The sequence below is a fragment of the Desmodus rotundus genome, chromosome 4 (assembly GCF_022682495.2).
Source record: "Desmodus rotundus isolate HL8 chromosome 4, HLdesRot8A.1, whole genome shotgun sequence".
Taxonomy (NCBI): Eukaryota; Metazoa; Chordata; class Mammalia; order Chiroptera; family Phyllostomidae; genus Desmodus; species Desmodus rotundus.
In genome coordinates, this window is record NC_071390.1 from 98554483 (window position 1) to 98573410 (window position 18928).

The 18928-nt window shown below is 38.2% G+C and overlaps 1 protein-coding gene across 1 annotated transcript in view; it reads left to right on the forward strand.

Annotated features, from left to right (window-relative positions):
• The window catches only part of GSTCD (glutathione S-transferase C-terminal domain containing), a 138519-nt gene extending 120014 nt beyond the window's left edge, over positions 1–18505 (forward strand). Inside the window, exons 9-12 of the mRNA XM_024574857.4 lie at positions 7816–7949; positions 9783–9813; positions 13158–13227; positions 16531–18505. Coding sequence (XP_024430625.2) covers positions 7816–7949; positions 9783–9813; positions 13158–13227; positions 16531–16667 — 372 coding nt within the window. The 3' untranslated portion in view covers positions 16668–18505. The remainder of the gene's footprint in view (positions 1–7815; positions 7950–9782; positions 9814–13157; positions 13228–16530) is intronic.
• The last annotated feature ends 423 nt before the right edge of the window (positions 18506–18928 follow it).

The following is an 18928-nucleotide window of genomic DNA, read 5'->3' on the forward strand; positions in this document are numbered from 1 at the left end:
AGCCCAGTGTTCCAGTGCCAGGAAGATAAGTCTCTATAACTTCTGGCTGCAAAAATCAGGGAGATAAAGTCAGTGGAAGAAACATCTGGAGTCCCAACAGTTCTCTTTAAAGAACCCACACACAGACTCACCTACTCAGAAACTTCCTCTGAGCTCCAGCACCAGGGTAGCAGCTTGAAAGGCACCAGAGGCACACAGGGAGGAACTGAAGTGTCTGGCATCAAGGCAAGAACTGGGGGACAGTTTTCTCCCAGACAGAAAGGCGGGCAAAGGTTATTTCCCCCTCCTTCACTCCACAGAACCACATAGTCAGCAGGCTTGTTCCTACCTGAGACTCCATCAACCTGGCTAATACTATTTGCCCTGCTCTGGAGATCCCCTGAGACTCCATCCCACCCAAATTATGGCCCGACTGCTATTAACTGAGACTTTTCAATATGAATGGATGATCTTGGCTCATGTTTCACAACTTCCTAAATCATATCAAATAAGAAACAGCTGGCCTCAGTGATCCTCAGCCCCCATACCTCTTGCTAAGTGGCCACAGGCAAGGTACTAGAAGCAGTCAGCCTTGACTCACAGCTTGGCTCCACCTGGTAATCTCCAAGACCAGCACAAGTAGGAGCCATCTCAGATTGCTTTATAGCCCTTGCAGGGTGGCCCCAGATAGAACACAGGTGGGAGCTGAACTTGGGTGTATCACCCAGGAAACCCCAGAGCCTGCATAGCTAGTGGACAGCTGAAGACCACATCAGAGCACCACCACCCTTCCCTACACAGCTGATTCTCTATGGAGGTTGGAGGTTAGTGGTCAGTGGTCACAGCCAGTCCTTGCAGGTGACTGGCCTAGATGAATCCATCCCATTGACCTGCCAATAGCAGTCAAGGCTCAACTACAAGAGGAGGGTGTACTCAGCCCACACAAAGGGCACACCCCAAGTACTTAGCTTGGGCAATAGGAATGGCTAAGCCACTGTACCCTAGAGAACACCTACTACATTAGGTCATGCTATGAAGAAGGGAAGTCATAACAGCTCTACCTAATACATAGAAACAAACACAGGGAGCCTGCCAAAATAAGGAGACAAAGAAACATGGCCCAAAACTCCAGAAGAAGAACTAAACTAAATGGAGATAAGCAATCAATCAGATGCAGAGTTCAAAACACTGGCTATAAGGATGCTCAAGGAGCTTAGTGAGGACCTCAACAGCATAAAAAAGATCCAGTCAGAAATGAAGGATACACTAATCAAAATAAAGAACAATTCACAGGAAAACAACAGTAGAGTGCATGAAGTTGGGAATCAAATCAACGATTTGGAACATAAAGAAGCAAGAAACAACCAATCAGAACAACAGGAAGAAAAAAAATCCAAAAACAACAAGGATAGTGTAAGCAACCTCTAGGACAACTTCAAGAGGTCCAACATTCACATCATAGGGGTTCCAGAAGGCGAAGAGAAAGAGCAAGAAATTGCAAATCTATTCAAAAAATAATGAAAGAAAATATCTCTAATTTGGTGAAGAAAATAGACACACAAGCCCAGGAAGCACAGAGAGTCCCAAACAAGATGGGTGCAAAGATGCCCATGCCAAGACACCTCATAATTAAAATGCCAAATTTTAAAGATAAAGAGATAATCTTTTTTCTTTTGACTTAATCTTTATTGTATTTTTCCCATTACCATTTAGTCCCCTTATACCCGCCTCCCTGCACAACCCCCAGACTGTTATCTGTGTCCATGAGTCCTTTTTCCTTTTGCACAACCCCTCCACCCCCAAACTCCACCTCCACTAGCTGTCATCTGCTCTCCATCTATGAGTCTGTCTCTGTTTTGCTTCTTAGTCCAGTTTGTTCATTAGATTCCACATATGGGTAAAATCATATGGTATTTGTCTTTCTCTGACTGGTTTATTTCACTTAGCATAATGTTCTCTAGGTCCATCCATACTGTCACAGAGGGTAAAATTTTCTCCTATTTTACAGCAGAGTAGAATTCTATTATGTAAATGTCCCATAGTTGTTTTATCCACTCATCTACTAATGGACACTCAGGCTGCTTCCATATCTTGGTGATTATAAATAATGCTGCAATGAACATTGGAGTGCTTTTGTTCTTTTGAATTAGTGTTTTGGGTTTCTTTGGATATATTCCCAGAAGTGGGATTGTTGGGTCAAAAGGCAGATCCATTTTTAATTTTTGGAGGTATCTCCATACTGCTTTCCATAGTGGCTGCACCAGTCTGCATTCCCACCAACAGTGCAATTGGGCTTTCCTTTCTCCACATCCTCACTAGCACTTGTTTATTGATTTATTGATAATAGTCATTCCGACAGGTATGAAATGGTCTCTCATTATGGTTTTAATTTGCATTTCTTTGATGATTAGTGATGTTGAACATTGTTTAATATGTCTATTGGTCATCTGTATGTCCTCTTTGGAGAAGTGTCTATTCAGATTTTTTGCCTATTTCTTAGTTGGGTTGTTTTTTTGGTGTTGAATTTTCTAAGTACTTTATAATTTTGGATATTAACCCCTTATCAGATGTATCAGGAATATGTTCTCCATTTGGCAGGTTGTCTTTTTATTTTGTTGATGTTTTCCTTTGCTGTGCAAAAACTTTTTAGAATGATGTAGTCCCATTTGTTTATTTTTTTTTTCTTTTGTCTCCCTTGCTTGGGAAGATATATCCAGTAAAAATTTCTATGAGCAATGTCTGAGATTTTGCTGTCTATGTTTTCTTCAAGGATTTTTATGGTTTCAGTTCTAACATATAAGTCTTTGATCCATTTTGAATTTATTCTTGTATGTGGTGTAAGATGGTGGTCTAATTTCATTTTTCTGCACATCTGTCCAATTTTCCCACAGCATTTATTGAATAAACAATCTTTAGCTCATTGTATGTGCCTGCTTCCTCTATTGAGTATTAATTGACTATAAAGTTGTGGGTTTATTATTGGGCTCTCTATTCTGTTCCATTCATCAATGTGTCTGTTTTTATGCCAGTACCATGCTATTTTGATTACCCTGGCCTTATAGTATAGTTTGGTATTAGGTAATGTGAATCCTCCAACTTTGTTCTTCTTTCTAGGATCACTGTTGCTATGCAGGACCTTTTGTGGTTTCATATATATTTTTGAAATATTTGTTCTAGTTCTGTGAGACATGTCATTGGAATCTTGATAGGAATTGCATTGAATCTATAGATTGCTTTGGGTAATGTGGACATTTTTATGATGTTAATTCTTCCTATACATGAACACAGTGTGTACTTCCACTTATTTATATCTTCTTCAGTTTCTTTCTTCAGTGTCTTACATTTTCCAAGTGCAGGTCTTTCGAATTCTTGGTTAATTTTATTTCTGGGTATTTAATTATTTTTGAAGCAATTGTGAATGGGATTGTTTTCTTAGTTTCCTTTTCTGTTAGTTCATTATTGGCGTATAAAAATGCAACTGATTTCTGGATATTAATTGTGTATCCTGCTACTTTACTGAATTCATTTATCAGTTTGAGTAGTTTCTTAGTGGAATCTTTGGGTTTCTCTATGTACAGTATCATGCCTTATACAAATAAAAATAGTTTTACTTCTCCCTTTCCAATTTGGATGCCTTTTATTTCATCCTCTTGTCTGATTGCTGTGGCTACGACTTCCAGTACAATGTTGAATGAAAGTGTTGAAAACAAACATCCCTGTCTTATTCCCAATCGTAAGGGGAATGCTTGTAGTTTTTGCCTATTGAATATGCAGTGGGTTTGTCATATATGGCCTTTCTTATGTTTAGTTATGTTCCCTGTATTCCCACTTTGCTGAGAATTTTTATCATAAATTGGTGCTGGATTTTATCAAATGCTTTTTATGCGTCTACTGATATGATCATATGGTGTTTATCCTTCATTTTGTTTATGTGGTGGATCACATGTATTGATTTACAAATGTTATGCCAAACCTGCATTCCTGGAATAAATCCCACTTTATCATGGTGTATGCTCTTTTTGATGCATCGCTGTATTCGGTTTGCTAATATTTTGTTCAGAATTTTAGCATCTATCAGGGATATTGGCCTCTAATTTTCTTTCTTTGTAGTGTCTTAAATATAAAGAGAGAATCTTAAAAGCAGCAAAAGAAAAGCACTTAGTTACCCACAGCAGAGTTCCCATATAGTGTCAGCTGATTTCTCAAAAGATAATTTGCACACCAGAAGGGATTGGCAAGAAATATTTAAAGTCATGAAAAACAAGGACTTATAGCCAAGATTGCCTGTATCCAGGAAAGCTATCATTTAGAATTGAAGGGCAGGAAAAGAGCTTCCCAGACAAGAAAAATCTAAAGGAGTTCATCATCACCAAATTATTATTATATGAAATGACAAAGGGAATTTCATAAATATTATATTATATGAAATGTTAAAGTTATCATTTAAGAAAAAGTAGATCAAATCTATGAACTATAAAATGTCAATTAATACATATCTATCAACAATTGAATCTAAAAAAGAAAATAAACTAAGCAAACAAGAAGAACCGAGACAGAATTGTGGGTATGGAGAGTGTTTTGATGGTTACCAAATAGGAGGATGGTGTGGGGAATGAGTGAAGAGGTGAGGGGATTAAGAAGTCCAAATAGGTAGGTGCAGAAGAGCCATGGGGCTGTCAAGTACAGTATAGGAAATGGAGAAGCCAAGAACTTATATGCATGGCCCATGGACATGAACAATGGTGTGGGCATTGCTTGAGGGCGTGGGGGTGCTGGGTGGAGTGGGCAAATGAGGAAAAATTGGGGCAACTGTAATAGCATAATCAATAAAATATAATTAAAAGAAAAAAAAGTAAATTGTCTAAACTTTTCTGTAAGAGCCTTAGGAGGGTTATGTGGGGAAGCAGCCTATTGTAATTAGTGCCTGGGGTCAGGGTCCTGCTTCTCAAGTGCTGCTTTGCTGTGAGTACTTGCTTAATTCCCCAACCCTTAGCTTCCTCACTTCTGAAATGGAGGTAATAAAGTCTTTCAGGGCTGCCGTTAGCATAGAAAGAGGCATAGAAAGATTTGCGTGCAATCACTCAGCATAGCACCCGTACATAAAGGGCACTCGGTGAGTGTTGGTTCTCTTTTCTCTCCCTCCAGAGAGAAACACACTTATAATTTTTACTATGAGATTTCCTCCAGCTACTCATGTAAATAGAACTACCCTTATTTTTTCTCTGCAAAGCTGATCGAATAAAAGGGTCAGATGAGAAATCAATGTTTTGTGTTCTCTCAGTTACACTGTAGTTGTTGCTGCCTTCCCTGGACAGCAGGCTTTCGAGGCTCACTTTTTGGAGTGAAACAAAAGAACTGTGGGTTGACAGCAGTCACAGGGATTGTTGATTTCTATGTAGTTGATGTAAGCTTAGAAGGTGGAGAGAATTCAGGAAAAGGATTGAGAGCAGAGGTCTTGCTATTCTCTTCCCAATACAGCATTGTTTTCGGTTTTACCATTCAAAAGGGGAATCTGGCTTTGTACTATATCACATTCAGAAATTTCCAGAAAATCTTCTCTCTACCCTAAATGCTTTTGCCTACCCTGAAGTTGAGAGGTCTGTCCCTAGAAAGGACAATTATAATGTAATACAATTTGCTTCTATACAGAATAAACTGGAAATGTGATCATTTTTTTTGACAAACTGTTTCATCTTTCAGGATTTCTACATCTGATTTTCTTTCATATACTCCTATTTTTTGTTTATGCAATAATTTTCAAAATAGTCTACTTTATTTTGTAATACAGTATAGATACATATAATGAATTTGCTTTGAAAACACTTTAAAATCATTTTTTACTTTTTAAAAGTATATTTTATTGATTATGCTCTTATAGTAGTCCCATTTTTCCCCCCTTTATCATCCCTCCACCCTGCAACTCCCTCCATCCAGCATTCCCCACCCCCTTAGTTCATGTCCATGGGTTGTATGTATAAGTTCTTTGGCTTCTACATTTCCTATACTATTCTTAATCTCCCCCTGTCTATTTTGTGCCTACCAATTATGCTTCTTATTCCCTGTACCTTTACCCCTCATTCTCCCTGCTCCCCCACCCCGCTGATAACCCTCCATGTGATCTCTATTTCTGTGATTCTGTTCCTGTTCCAGTTGTTTGCTTAGTTTTTGTTTTTTTAGGTTCAGTTGTTGATAGTTGTGAGTTTGTTGTCGTTCTACTGTTCATATTTTTATCTTCTTTTTCTAAGATAAGTCCCTTTAACATTTCATATAATAAGGGTTTGGGGATAATGAATTCCTTTAACTTTACCTTATCTGGGAAGTACTTTACCTGCCCTTCCATTCTAACTGATAACTTTGCTGGATAGAGTCATCTTGGATGTAGGTCCTTGACTTTCATGACTTGGAATACTTCTTTCCAGCCCCTTCTTGCCTGTAAGGTGTCTTTTGAGAAATCAGCTGATAGTCTTATGGGAACTCCTTTGTAGGCAACTGTCTCCTTTTCTCTTGCTGCCTTTAAGATTCTCTCCTTATCGTTAATCTTGGCTAATGTCATTATGATGTGCCTTGGTGTGTGCTTCCTTGGGTCCAAGTTCTTTGGGACTCTCTGAGCTTCCTGAACTTCCTGGAAGTCTATTTCCTTTACCAGATTGGGGAAGCTCTCCATTATTTTTTCAAATAAGTTTTCAATTTCTTGCTCTTCCTCTTCTCCTTCTGGCACCCCTATGATTCAGATGTTGGAACATTTAAAGTTGTCCCAGAGGTTCCTAAGCCTCTCCTCATTTTTTTGAATTCTTGTTTCTTCATTCTGTTCTGGTTGAATGGTTATTTATTCCTTCTGCTCCAAACCATTGACTTGAGTCCTGATTTCCTTCCCATTACTGTTGGTTCCCTGTACATTTTCCTTTATTTCACTTTTCATAGCTTTCACTTTTTCCTCTATTTTGCAAGCGTACTCAACCCTTTCTGTGAGCATCCTGATTACCAGTGTTTTGAACTCTGCATCTGATAGGTTGTCTATCTCCTGGTCGTTTAGTTATTTTTCTGGAGTTTTGATCTGTTCTTTCATTTGGGCCATGTTTCTTTGTCTTCGCACACCTGTTACCTAAAATCATTTTTAGAATTATTTTTCTTTTCATGAATTATTGAAGCCTAAGTCATGACTTCAATTTTTAATTTTATTTTTTTAATTAATCCATTGAAAGTAGTTTATGTAATTAATCATTTAATGATATGAACTGTTATAATATTAATATGAAAATGTGCTATGTAAATGATTTAGTACATTTTTACAAAGCACTAATTAGAGTATATTTATGCAGCTTTTGAGAAAGTGTCGTCAGTTACATTTTTATTTTATCTTTGCATCAGTCATGTTAATCATAGTTTATAGTTGAGGAGACGAAGGACCCCCAAATTAAATTTTTAGCAGCCCAGTCTCAGATAGCTAACTGGAGTTCTAGACTAGAAGAAATTCTGATTTCAATCTAGTGTTCTTGCAACAATGCTGCAACTGAACTGAATTCATAAAAGTGTGAGCCCCAGTTGAGAAATGCATACATAGTATATTTTCCATATTTAACATCATTTCGGATTCTCCAACAAATTAATCTTATGCTTCATTTGCATTTGTAATTTTTCAACCTTGCTTAATTTTTTAAATTAATTGGATAGCTAACTAGTTCACTGGTGTATCCAAATGAGAACTATTATGGAATAATATTATGGTAACTTGAAACCTCTTGAGGGTCAGTCCTCACATAAAGTATCCTTTAAACAGACACAAAAATAGCACTGTTCAGAAAGAACTGAGTGCTAAGGTCTGCTTTTGTTTTCCAGGTGGCGTTGCATGCTTGCGGAGTGGCAACCGACATGGTGATTGAGCTCTGCATTAAAACAAGGGCTTCCTTTGTCACCTGCCCTTGCTGTTATGGTTTCATTCAGAATACCTCCAAGTTCAATTTTCCTAAAAGGTGAAAGTGTTCTACCTAAGGCAGCAATGTGGGGATTACACCAATGCACTAAACTATTTTGATATAAAGTTGCAATGAGATTTCAGTTTTGAGCTCATTTCCTCTTCCCACAAGGGCAAGTATTGGGTATAAGTTAGATGAGGAAGAGAGGATGTCCTCTATGTCTGCTCTTGATTTTTCTCCTGGGTCCAGCTCCTGCTGAAATTTAGAAGCAAGTCCATCTAGCAGTCAGATGACTAGAAGTATAACAGCTTCAGCACTTCTCTGTGTACTTCTGAATGGAAATCATTGCCCACGAGAGGCAGTAGGTATAGCAGTTAAGTGCTCGGGACCCAGAGGTATTTCACCTGGGGCACATATTAGCTCCACATTCTTGTATACGCTGTTTCACCTCCAGCAATTCACTTAAACTCTTTTTTGCCTGCATTTTCTCATCTACAAGATGGGGCTTATAATAGTCAATTACCTCAAGTTTTTTGTGGGAATTGAATGATATATATGTAAAGCGCTTGGAAGCAGCATAGAGTTAACCACTCAATACATGTAAGCTGTTGTTCGGTACAGTAATAGTTTTTGTAAGTACTGTCCATGGTGGTGATGATTAATCTGCAAGTTCAACAACCATTTTAATTCTCATCACTTTAACTCAGCTTATTGGCGGACCACTCTCTCAGTGTTTATGACATTTCATTCTCTGAGACATAGTTACTGAGAATCATGCTGATCATTGTAACTATAGAATAGATGAAATGTGTTCGCTTGGAAAGTCTATCCTACAATGTACCAAAAAAAACCTTATCATTTGAATCATAACTTTTTAGAAACCCTGTAATTTATTTTTCATTAGTATGTATACTTCTTAAAAGCATCCATCTAAGTAATTTAAAGTTAAAAGTACAAACAATAGCCTTCTTATTCTTTGTCTTGCATTGTTTTGTTCTCTGCTACAATTTGCAACTAGTTGAGAGGAAAACCAAAGGAACCATGGAGAAGCCAAAAATAAAATATAACTTGAGGCTTATTCAATAGTTGAAATTTCATTTTGTTCTAAATCTACTTAGATAAAATGCATATTTTATAACCCACCAAGGAATTTCAGTCTAGTGCTAAAAAGATTCTTAAGAATGCTAATTTGAGTTGTTTAGCCTGCAGTCTCACTTACCTGATTTTAAAGTCTCAGTTTAATATCTGCCCACTTTATCACACCTCTGTAGGTTCACTGACATGTGCCCCCTTTGTGATTGGAGAACCAGGGCCAGATACCAGACAACCAGGGACAGCCCCTGCCCCCAGAGACTGCCCACATTACTCACACTAGCCAATCCTAAGCTTGTGTACCCGGCCTTGCCATTCCTTCCCAGGGAATCTGCAGGAAAGGCCCCTTCCCTCTGCCTCCTGACCCCTGGCACGTCCCCTTGTGGCCCTACACGGCATGACACGCCACTCCTCCCGAAACGGGGAGGAGAGAACTGTCTTTATTGGCGGTGCTCTCCTGATCTGTCGGACCCTCCACACCTAAGTAACAATAAAACCCACATTTTAAAACAGACTGAATCTGTGTGCACTCCTGTGGGGAAGAGAAAAAGAAAAGATTATGCTTCTCTGATAGCGTAAACAATCTTTGAAGGAAATGTTTTTAATTAATAACATGCTGATGGTATACTGTTGCCTTTTTATAAAGACATTTCAAACTGTCAGAGTTTTTGGTTCAGGATAGCATTACAGACTCTTCAGCTAAAATGTACCTTTTTGTTTATAATTTAGTTCCTTCAAGACTATTTCTACTCCAAATGGTACTTAAAATGACTAATTTGTTTTTCTTTTCTATTTCAGTGAACAATTTAAGAAAACTTTATCATACAAGGTAACCTTTAAACGCCTAGAGATGTATTCCTATAATGTACTTGTTTTCTCTTCTCTATATTTTTTCCTCTCAGATTTCTAATGGAGCATGTAATCTACAGTTATATTTGAATTACTCATGAACATGCAATGTGGATTTTCTTTTTGAAATCAAGATTACTCTTTACATAGCTGACCAGATTTTGCGGAGGGTCTGAGTGTTTTCCCCACTTGCAAGCCAACTAGCTAGCCTTCCGCAGACGGATTCACGGGTGCTGCTAGAAGACGGGGACTCCTGAGTCAGAGGCAAACACTGCTATTGCTCACAGTGACAGGAGAAGCCAGACTGTCACTTCTGCGCTGACTGCCTGAGACCCAGTTGCTCCAGGGAAGCTCAAAAAGCCAGTGACACCTGCATACACAGGGAGTTGCTATGGGAGAGGAAACCTGAGCTTGGAAACCCAAATGTTTTAAGGTTTAATCTTTAAGTAAGTATCCCTGCCCTTTGCTGCAGAGGAAGACACTACATAGTTTCCAAGGCTGTTTACTCTCCAAGTATCTTTGAAAGGATAATCTAGAACAGAGTCAAAATTTTCAGTAAAAGGTAAGATTGTAAATAGTTTAGGTTTTGCCAGCTACTTACAAATCTCCCACATATTCTGTATTGTCTTTCTCTTTGTTGTATGTTTACAACCCTTTAAAAATGTAACTTAAAAAAAAGCTTAGCTTTCGAGGCATACGAAATCGGGTCACAGGCCGGATTTGGCCTGTGGGCCATGTTTTGCCGGGCTCTGCTCTGGGGCAGTGCCTCTGCTCAAAGGCTTGAAGACACACGGGAGACTCACTCACAGAGAGCTGTCTCCCGCACATGGCACAGTTCTGGGTGCCTGCCTGAGCAAAACGGTTTCCAGCTCTCTGAACATCGCTGTTAACTAGTTAAATGATCAATAACGTGACATAATAAAATCTAAGAAATGATAATATTTGAGAGAAATACATAAATAATCCCATTAAAAGTTAATAAATTCATTTGCATTTTTAGTTTGGCTAATTCCACTTCTTGTACAGACCTACCAAAAATATATAGTATCATTTTACATACCAGCCCCTGCCTTCTAGCAATTTTACTTCCTTCCCTTTCCAAAATGAAATAGTGACCTAAAAATGTTCACTCTACCACATTGGCACCTGCATCTCCTTTACCTCCACCTCTTAAATGCCCACCCCCAACTCTGTCTCCTACCCTCACCTCTCCTAGTCCCCCACTTCCACCCATCCGTGTACAGACAGAACCTGTGGAGAAAAGAGAAATTTCCACGTTCATGCTTGTATTCAAACCAGAACTTTTCTCATCTTTGCCTGTTAGATTTAAGTTTTCGTATCTTAGGGAGCTATGGGGTTTTCAGAGGAACATTAAGATCCCAGGAACTTTATTTTCATAACATTCAAAACACCTCACCTTTCTCTCAAGGCCCTCCTAATAAAGTAGAAAATGAATTGAAAATGAACAAAAACTAGACCCTTGTTTTTAATCCCTCCTTGAGTGACGCTAGGTAAAGCAAACTCTGAGAGAATTTATGGAAAAAGCCGGGAGTAACGAGGTCAGGTACCATAGTCCCACTGCCTAGAAAAGAAAGAAAAATGTCTCGAGTCAAAAGAGACAGGACACCGGGCTCTTCCAGAGAGCAGAGAACTCTCTGGTAGCCAGTTCCTCTCCATCTCCTCCTTCTCCCGTACCCCTCAAAGCTGCTTGGCCGCCCGCCTTTTTGAGGGTCTTAGATGTAAGTGCTCTACACAGAAGTCCCCTCCAGTGCCGTGGCAGGTTGGTATCTCAGTGTTTCCTAACCTAACCATGAAGGGTGGGCCAGCAGACAGAACTCCGTGGACTTGGTGCCAAATATCTTGAGAGTCACTTTGGAAATGATTTTCTCCACGTGCAATTGGCCAGCAAACCTTTCCTGAATGCCTACTGTGTGCCTCCCCCTTTCAGAATTTAACTTCGACAGGAGAGAACACACTCACAAATAATTCCAATAATTTGTGTTTGGGTGGGGCTTATCAGGACAAGAGAAACGGACCTTATCTGAGGTTGTGAGTGCCTCAATATTGTCTATATTTAGAGTGAGTCTTAATTTAAAAATACCATGAAGACAAAGGGCATGCTTCTTTCTTGCCTTTTCTTCATATTATATAATTCTAAATTCTTCTTTTGCCCCATTCGTGATGCCAATTTATGGGAGCTTAATAAAAGTTATTTATTTAAACTATTTTATTAGTACCCTACACATTGCCACTAAAATCCATAGTGAACACTAAAGCGTTTTTCACAATGCATTAAAATTGAGAAAAAGTTAACCCTTCAAAAAGAACCAGCATTGCACAATCATTTCAAGTACCTTATTTAAAAAATGGAGGCTGCAAAGTGAATGTACAAAAGACCAAGGGACAAATGATGAATCTGAGTTCAACCCTTGGCCAAGCTGACAGGTGAGATCATTTACACACTTAGAAACTGCAGCTGTTCTGAGTGAACAGTTGTCACAGAGCACTGCCGGCATCTTGACGGCAGCGAATCACTCACCTTTGGCTACCTGCAGATTTAAGAGTGCGGTGCAGACTCATCAGCTTTCATCCCTTTAAAGCTGCCTTCTTCTTCTTCTTCTTCTTCTTCTTCTTCTTATTATTATTATTATTATTGTTATTATTATTACAATCTTTCCTAAAATTGTTAAACAGAAACAATGATCTCCCTCTCATTCCCTCAGATCTACTCTATGGTTCCTCTGAAAGCAGAAATAAATACTCCTCATGCAGCCTTTTGGAGTGAGAGCAGAGGGAGTGAGCCAGCCTCCTCTCCTATAAAGGGACTGAGTTAAAGGAAAGTCAGGGAAGGTAACAGAGTAGCCAGCACTCTGCTGGGCATCCAGAGGACTGCAGAGGCCACAAATAGTGATCTTATACAGTATGTCCGTTCCCTCTGGTAGTGGGAAGAAAAGCCACTTGGAATGTCTTCTTGGATTCAAATTTTATTAAAGGAAAAATGTAAATAAATTTTACCTCTCTTAGTGTCACATATTATAATCACAAATTGTAAGTCTATTCCTGCTAAAATCAACTGTTAAACGGCCCTGGGGATCTTCCATGCACCTGTTCCTGAGAACTACATCTGAAGAGCTGTCTATTCGGAGAGAAAAAAAAGTTACTGAGCACCATTTTCTGAAATTTTGCATATTTGAAACAATTTGTGCAGCACTTTATTCAACTAAACAATGTGGAACTCCAGAAAAATGAGGCAGCTTTTTTAAGTTCTTATAATGTCGAAGCAAAAGATTAAAATAAGCCCACGTTCTTTACTTTTGCTTTTAGGAACACATGATTCTGTGCAGATTTGCAGATCAAACAGCTGTCCAGCTCCCAGCCCCGAGAAGGCTTGTAGGTATGTGTTTCCACCGCAGCTGTTCCGTAGAGTATGTGCAAGATGCCTGGGGGTGAATGCAACAGCTCTGTGTGGACAGAGCTGGTTCATCTATCAGGAAGAAAGTAAAGTTTAATTTTTCTCAGAAAACTTAATCCTTATTGAAAAGGGCTTCGTAACAATAACAACACTTTATCCCATTTTTGTTAACATTACTTTTAAATTAAATATATTTTCAATGTTTGTACATTGAGGAGAATTATTACATTATGAACAAACTGAAGGACCCATCAAAAGCCACATAAGAAAACAATAAAGATGGAAAAGTCAACCATGCATACCAAAATTGATACATTAAAAATGTATAAACTAGGATGATAGTATTTTCTTTCTTGGAAAAAAGTATACTTGTATATTATTAATCATAGACCAATATGTCTGACATTTATAATATTAAATATTGCCTAAATTGGAAGACCTACAATTGCATTTCAAGTTTAACTAATAAATTTATCTGAGACTTTTCTTTAGAAAAAGAAATGACATTTAGAAGGATAATAGCAGCTAATAGTTATTGAACATTTAAATAGTTATTGAGATGAATACCTTCCACCCATTATCTCAGTAAATTCTTGTAAAAATACTTGTCGGGTGTGTATGTACTATTATTTGTATCATACAGATAAGAGATCGGGGACAAAAGCTTGGCCAGGATCCTACAGCTGGTATGATGGAGCCGTACTCTGAACTCAGATTGTTTGATTGCAGACATGAAGCTCTTACCCACCTTTGCAGTGCCCACCAGTGATGGAGTCACATCACTGGCAGACTAGGCTCCAAAATTAGGGCTTAAAATGACTGAGCAGAGCTAGAACTAGCCTTAAAAATTATTTAGAAAAGCCCATGTTGATCACCATCTGGTCGGGAAGACAGATCGCTGTTTCTTTGGCGGAGCACCAGATGTGGTCATTGGCTTTTACTCAGGGACCATGTTATATGAGAAGTAGTTACCTTTAAACTCTAAAATCAAAGTCAGCATAGAAAGATACTCACAGTCGGAGAGAGCTTCGAGACTTGAGGCTGAAGGAACAAGTAATTTCCTTCTCTTTCTCGCACTCTGGGGCATAAACATGTAGAAAAAGCTTCTTCTTTTCTGCCTGCAACTCTCCCTTTCATTCTCTTCCCCTCCTCCTCCTTTTCCCATTCCTAACACTTTGAATTAGTTGAATGTACATTTGATGTACAGTCAAATATATAGAGAGGTATAATTTACATATATATCAAATTACCGTATTTTGTCATGTATAATGTGCACCCACATTTGTGGCCCAAACTTTCAGGAAAAATTTTTTTTGTTTTAAATTTTTAATTCAATTATTTATTTATTTATTTCTACTTAAAAACAAAACTAATTATCATATTCCAAGGTATTATTTTGCATACAGATATTGTTATTGCTTTCTAGAGTTCACTTTTAACACATAAGCATAAATAAAAGAATCAAAAACATTGATGTAGATACGGAATTAGTACTGCCCAGGTATAATAAGCATCCTTATTTTTTCCCTCAAAAATTTGGGCAAAGAGATGTGTATTATACACAGCAAGATGCTGGTACACTTGATGTAACTTCACTAGACTCAATGAAAACATAACTGGTATGGCGGATGGGGGTGTACATGGTTGATGTTTTAGGCATTAAACCAGAAGGGAGTGGCTGGAAGGGAAGTTGCTACTTGACGACAAGAAGCATTTGGCGTGATCACTGGCATGAAAGGAGGGAATGTCAGGTCCAAAGTCAGGTTCCATCAAACGTCTACATCTATACTTTGCACAGCTCATACTTTTGTTCTGTGAACATTTTAGGAAGCTCCCCAAAAGGTAGACTTCCAACCACTGGATTTCAGTTGTAAAGACACTGCTTCAACATGTGAAAACATGAGATTCTTCTAAGTAATGGAAAAGAAAAATGAACTGGACTGGGATCAAAGCCAAGGCTAAGTGAGCTGCAGTGTAAAGCTGGGGTGGGTACTGAAGGAATGTGGAGCATCCCACCTGACAGAGAATGTTTCATTTTAAATTGAAAAGTAGATGGGGATGGGGTGCATTTGCAGATGTCTTAAAAGAGGAACGATATTTTAAGGGAAAAGAATGTTAGCCATATGGCTGCTGATGAAGAGGGTGTGATGTAGCCTAAACGGAATTCTAGACATCTCTTCCTACATCACTGTAAGCCGGTTCATCTTTGTCTGACATGAGCCTTTTAAGGAAAATATGCAAAATATTTTAAATCTGAATCTCTCAGTACCAATTCCTACCTACTGATTTCACCTTCCTGTGTTGTTCTGTGAGGATTCTTCTGTCTTCCACAGAAAGCCTTCTCTATTTCATTTTTCTGTCTTCACTTCTGAAACTGTGTTAATGTAGCAGTTTCTGCTATCATTTAATAAATCATTTAGAAATAATGCTTAGGTTTTACTATAATTATTGAGGAAAAATGGAATGAATGAATTTATATGGAGTGAGTAACCGTTTTCCAAGAGGAAGAAGAAGTTTATATATGAATTTAAAGAAGTCGAAAGTGTAAAACCATGGTTTTGAATGTATTCAACCTTAAATCACTTTCTTTTCCTGAGCCACTTTTGAAATAAAAGCTTGCATTTGCGAAAAGAACACAAATTCACTGCTTTGCTTGCCAGTCAGGTTTCCTCTTGTTTTCCAAAGATTACAGAGAAAATTGAATAGCACTATTTCTTATGAGTACAGGAGCTCTGAAAATTAAGATTATGCTACAATCAACATTACTCATCCACCTGAAATAATCGGCACACAGTTGAGAATTTTCACATTTTCTGTTCCTCACTTCATTATTGTCCTAAAAACTCCAGGTGCAAAATGCAACATTCTTTCAGATGTCCCTTTGTTTGCATGCCATTTTAGATATTCTTAAAGACAGACATAATTTTGTACACTATTACAGATATTGTGTTTTCAAAGAGCATGACAGAGTAAAGGTCAATACATGGATTTTTAACCATAGTGGGAAATAGAATCTGTAGTTTTTATTTGAGATTTATGTATAAATACATTTTAGAAGGTTGACATTCTTTAAATTACTAGCAGGAAAAAATCTTTGAAATGTTATATATTTGTAATTGTTTCTTCATACTGATCAGGAATTAAATTGAGACTAAATGGGACCTGGGGGCAAATAGCGTTCTCCATATTCCTATAGACTTTTGTCCCTGTATACAGTCCCTTAAACAAACTGAAATGGCACTGTTAGCTGAACAGGGTCCCCTGACACCACTGACTGTGTTTCAGGAAAGCAGTGCATGTGCCTGGTGGACCTGGACCGAGCGAGAGCTGCTGAGGAACATGGCTACTCCGTTCAAGTGATGTCGATGGAGCCAGAGAGCTGCTCTCCCAAAAATAACATGATCGTGGGAGTCCCCATTTAGAATGAGATATTTCATGTTTTGCCATTTGTCTTCATGATGAAAGCCCAGTGGCATTCGGGAGGTTCTTGGCATAACTGGGAAACAGCATTAGCCATCTTGAACCCATTGTGCTCAGGAAGGAAAGCAGCAGGAAAATCTTTGAAGAAAAGCTGCCTGCAAAGCATCGCAAATGCTTTTATAATGTGTGATTAAAAGACCACTGGTTTTCATAGTGAGAACCCCCTGACGTCTCAGCTGCCAGCAGAATGATACTCTCTGGCTGAGTTTCCATCAGTGGAATAACAATTTCCTTCTCAGTTCACAGCTTTTCTGATCTGGCCAATGTGGTGTTCAACTCAAAACAGTGTGCTTGCAGCCTTTATAATCACTGAGATACTCCAGTGGAGACCAAAACTAGACTCTGTGGAGTTGTTTGTTTTTATATTTCTAAAAATTGTACTTTTTCTATTATTTTTTTTAAAAATCTAGTCAGGTAATAACAGTATGGTTAAACTTTTAAACTAAACTGAGTTAGACTTATGGATCATTTCATATACTCCATTTAAATATAGTTCCCATAAGCCCTGGCTGGTGTGGCTCAGTGGATTGAGTGCAGGCCTGTGAATCAAAAGGTCACCGGTTCAATTCCCACTCAGGGCACATGCCTGAGTTGCCAGCCAGGTCCCCAGTAGGGGCACTCGAGAGGCAGCCACACATTGATGTTTCTCTCCCTCTCTTCTCTCTCCCTTCCCCTCTCTAAAAATAAATAAATAAAATCTATTAAAAATGTCTATATAGTTCCCATAAATTACCTAATGAGATCACCTGTGCTCCAGACACTTTATATGAAGACATAGTAAAAGAATTGCAGTGTTTCCCATTGTGGACACATGTAATTTGGACATAAACTCTAACTAATCAGTAAGTGCATTGATCAAATAATTACTGAGGATCCATTATTTTGAAGACTCTGCCCAGATTCGTATAAGGATACAAGAGGAATTACAATAGACACGAGGCCTTGTCTGTAGGAGGAAATCCCCCAGAAGAGAAAGAGTAATGAATTAGTTAAGTTCTTTATATCCTAATATAATGTATGGTCACAGGATGTGTTTTCAGGTATCAGTCATATTATGTGGGGTCATAACTTATTGAGTATAAGTCAGAGGTGCAAGGAGTATAGAATATATGAGCTTATGTGAATAGTTATCTTTACAAAGATTCATATTCCACCGGCCAAAGTTTTTAAAGACGGATGGCATGTCCCCTCTCATGATCCGCTAATTGACTTTTACATGTCCGAGGTTATTCCATTTGAGATAAGATTTATTTCATCAATTTTGATGATGTCAACCCTGTACGACATACCATGAGGAGAAAGGACTTTAATAAATAATTCTTTTATCACTGTGGGTTAAAATACATGAATAATTTTTGGAGGCTGCAGTGGGGGGCACAGAACTCTTGTTTTCTGGAATAAAAATTGAGAAAAGAATTAATCATCAGCCCGGAGTATTTTAGTCATTTGTACTTTATAAACACACTATGCTCTTTTATCCTGGGCTTTCTTTTTTTTTAAATTAGGGTATAGTTGACAGACAATAAAATAACAAATAACAAATTTTAAGTGTTCAGGTTGAGAGTTTTGACAACTGTATACACCCATGCAACCACCACCAGAAATAAGATGTAGAATATTTCCATCAGCCTAGAAACTTGTCTCCTGCCTTCGCCCCAAAGGCAACCACTCTCTGATGTCTATCACCCTACATTCAGTTGGCCTATTTTTGTCCTTCAAATAAATCAATTCTTTTAGTATGTAGTCTTTTGTGTCTGGCTGCTTTTGCTCACCATTATTTTTTGAAAAGTATTCACATTGTTATGTGTACCAATAGTTTCTTCTTATTCCTACATAGTATTCCATTATATAAATATATTAAAATGTGTTTATCCATTCTCCTATTGGTATTTATTTGGATTGTTTCCACTTTGAGGATATTATAAATGAGGCATACGAATATTCTTGTACAAGTCTTTTTGTGGATATATGTTTTTTATTTCTCTTGAGTAAATACCTAGTAGTGGAACTGCTGGGTCATTAAATAAAGGAATGTCAGCTGCTAAACAGTTTTACAAAGTGGTTTTACCATTTTCTGCTCTCACCAGCAACATAGGAAAGTGCCAGTTCCCACGCCCTCTCTCCAACATATGACAGTGTCCGTCTTTTCTGGATGTGAAATGGTGTTCCGTCGTGGTTTTAATTTTCTTTTCCCTGATGACTA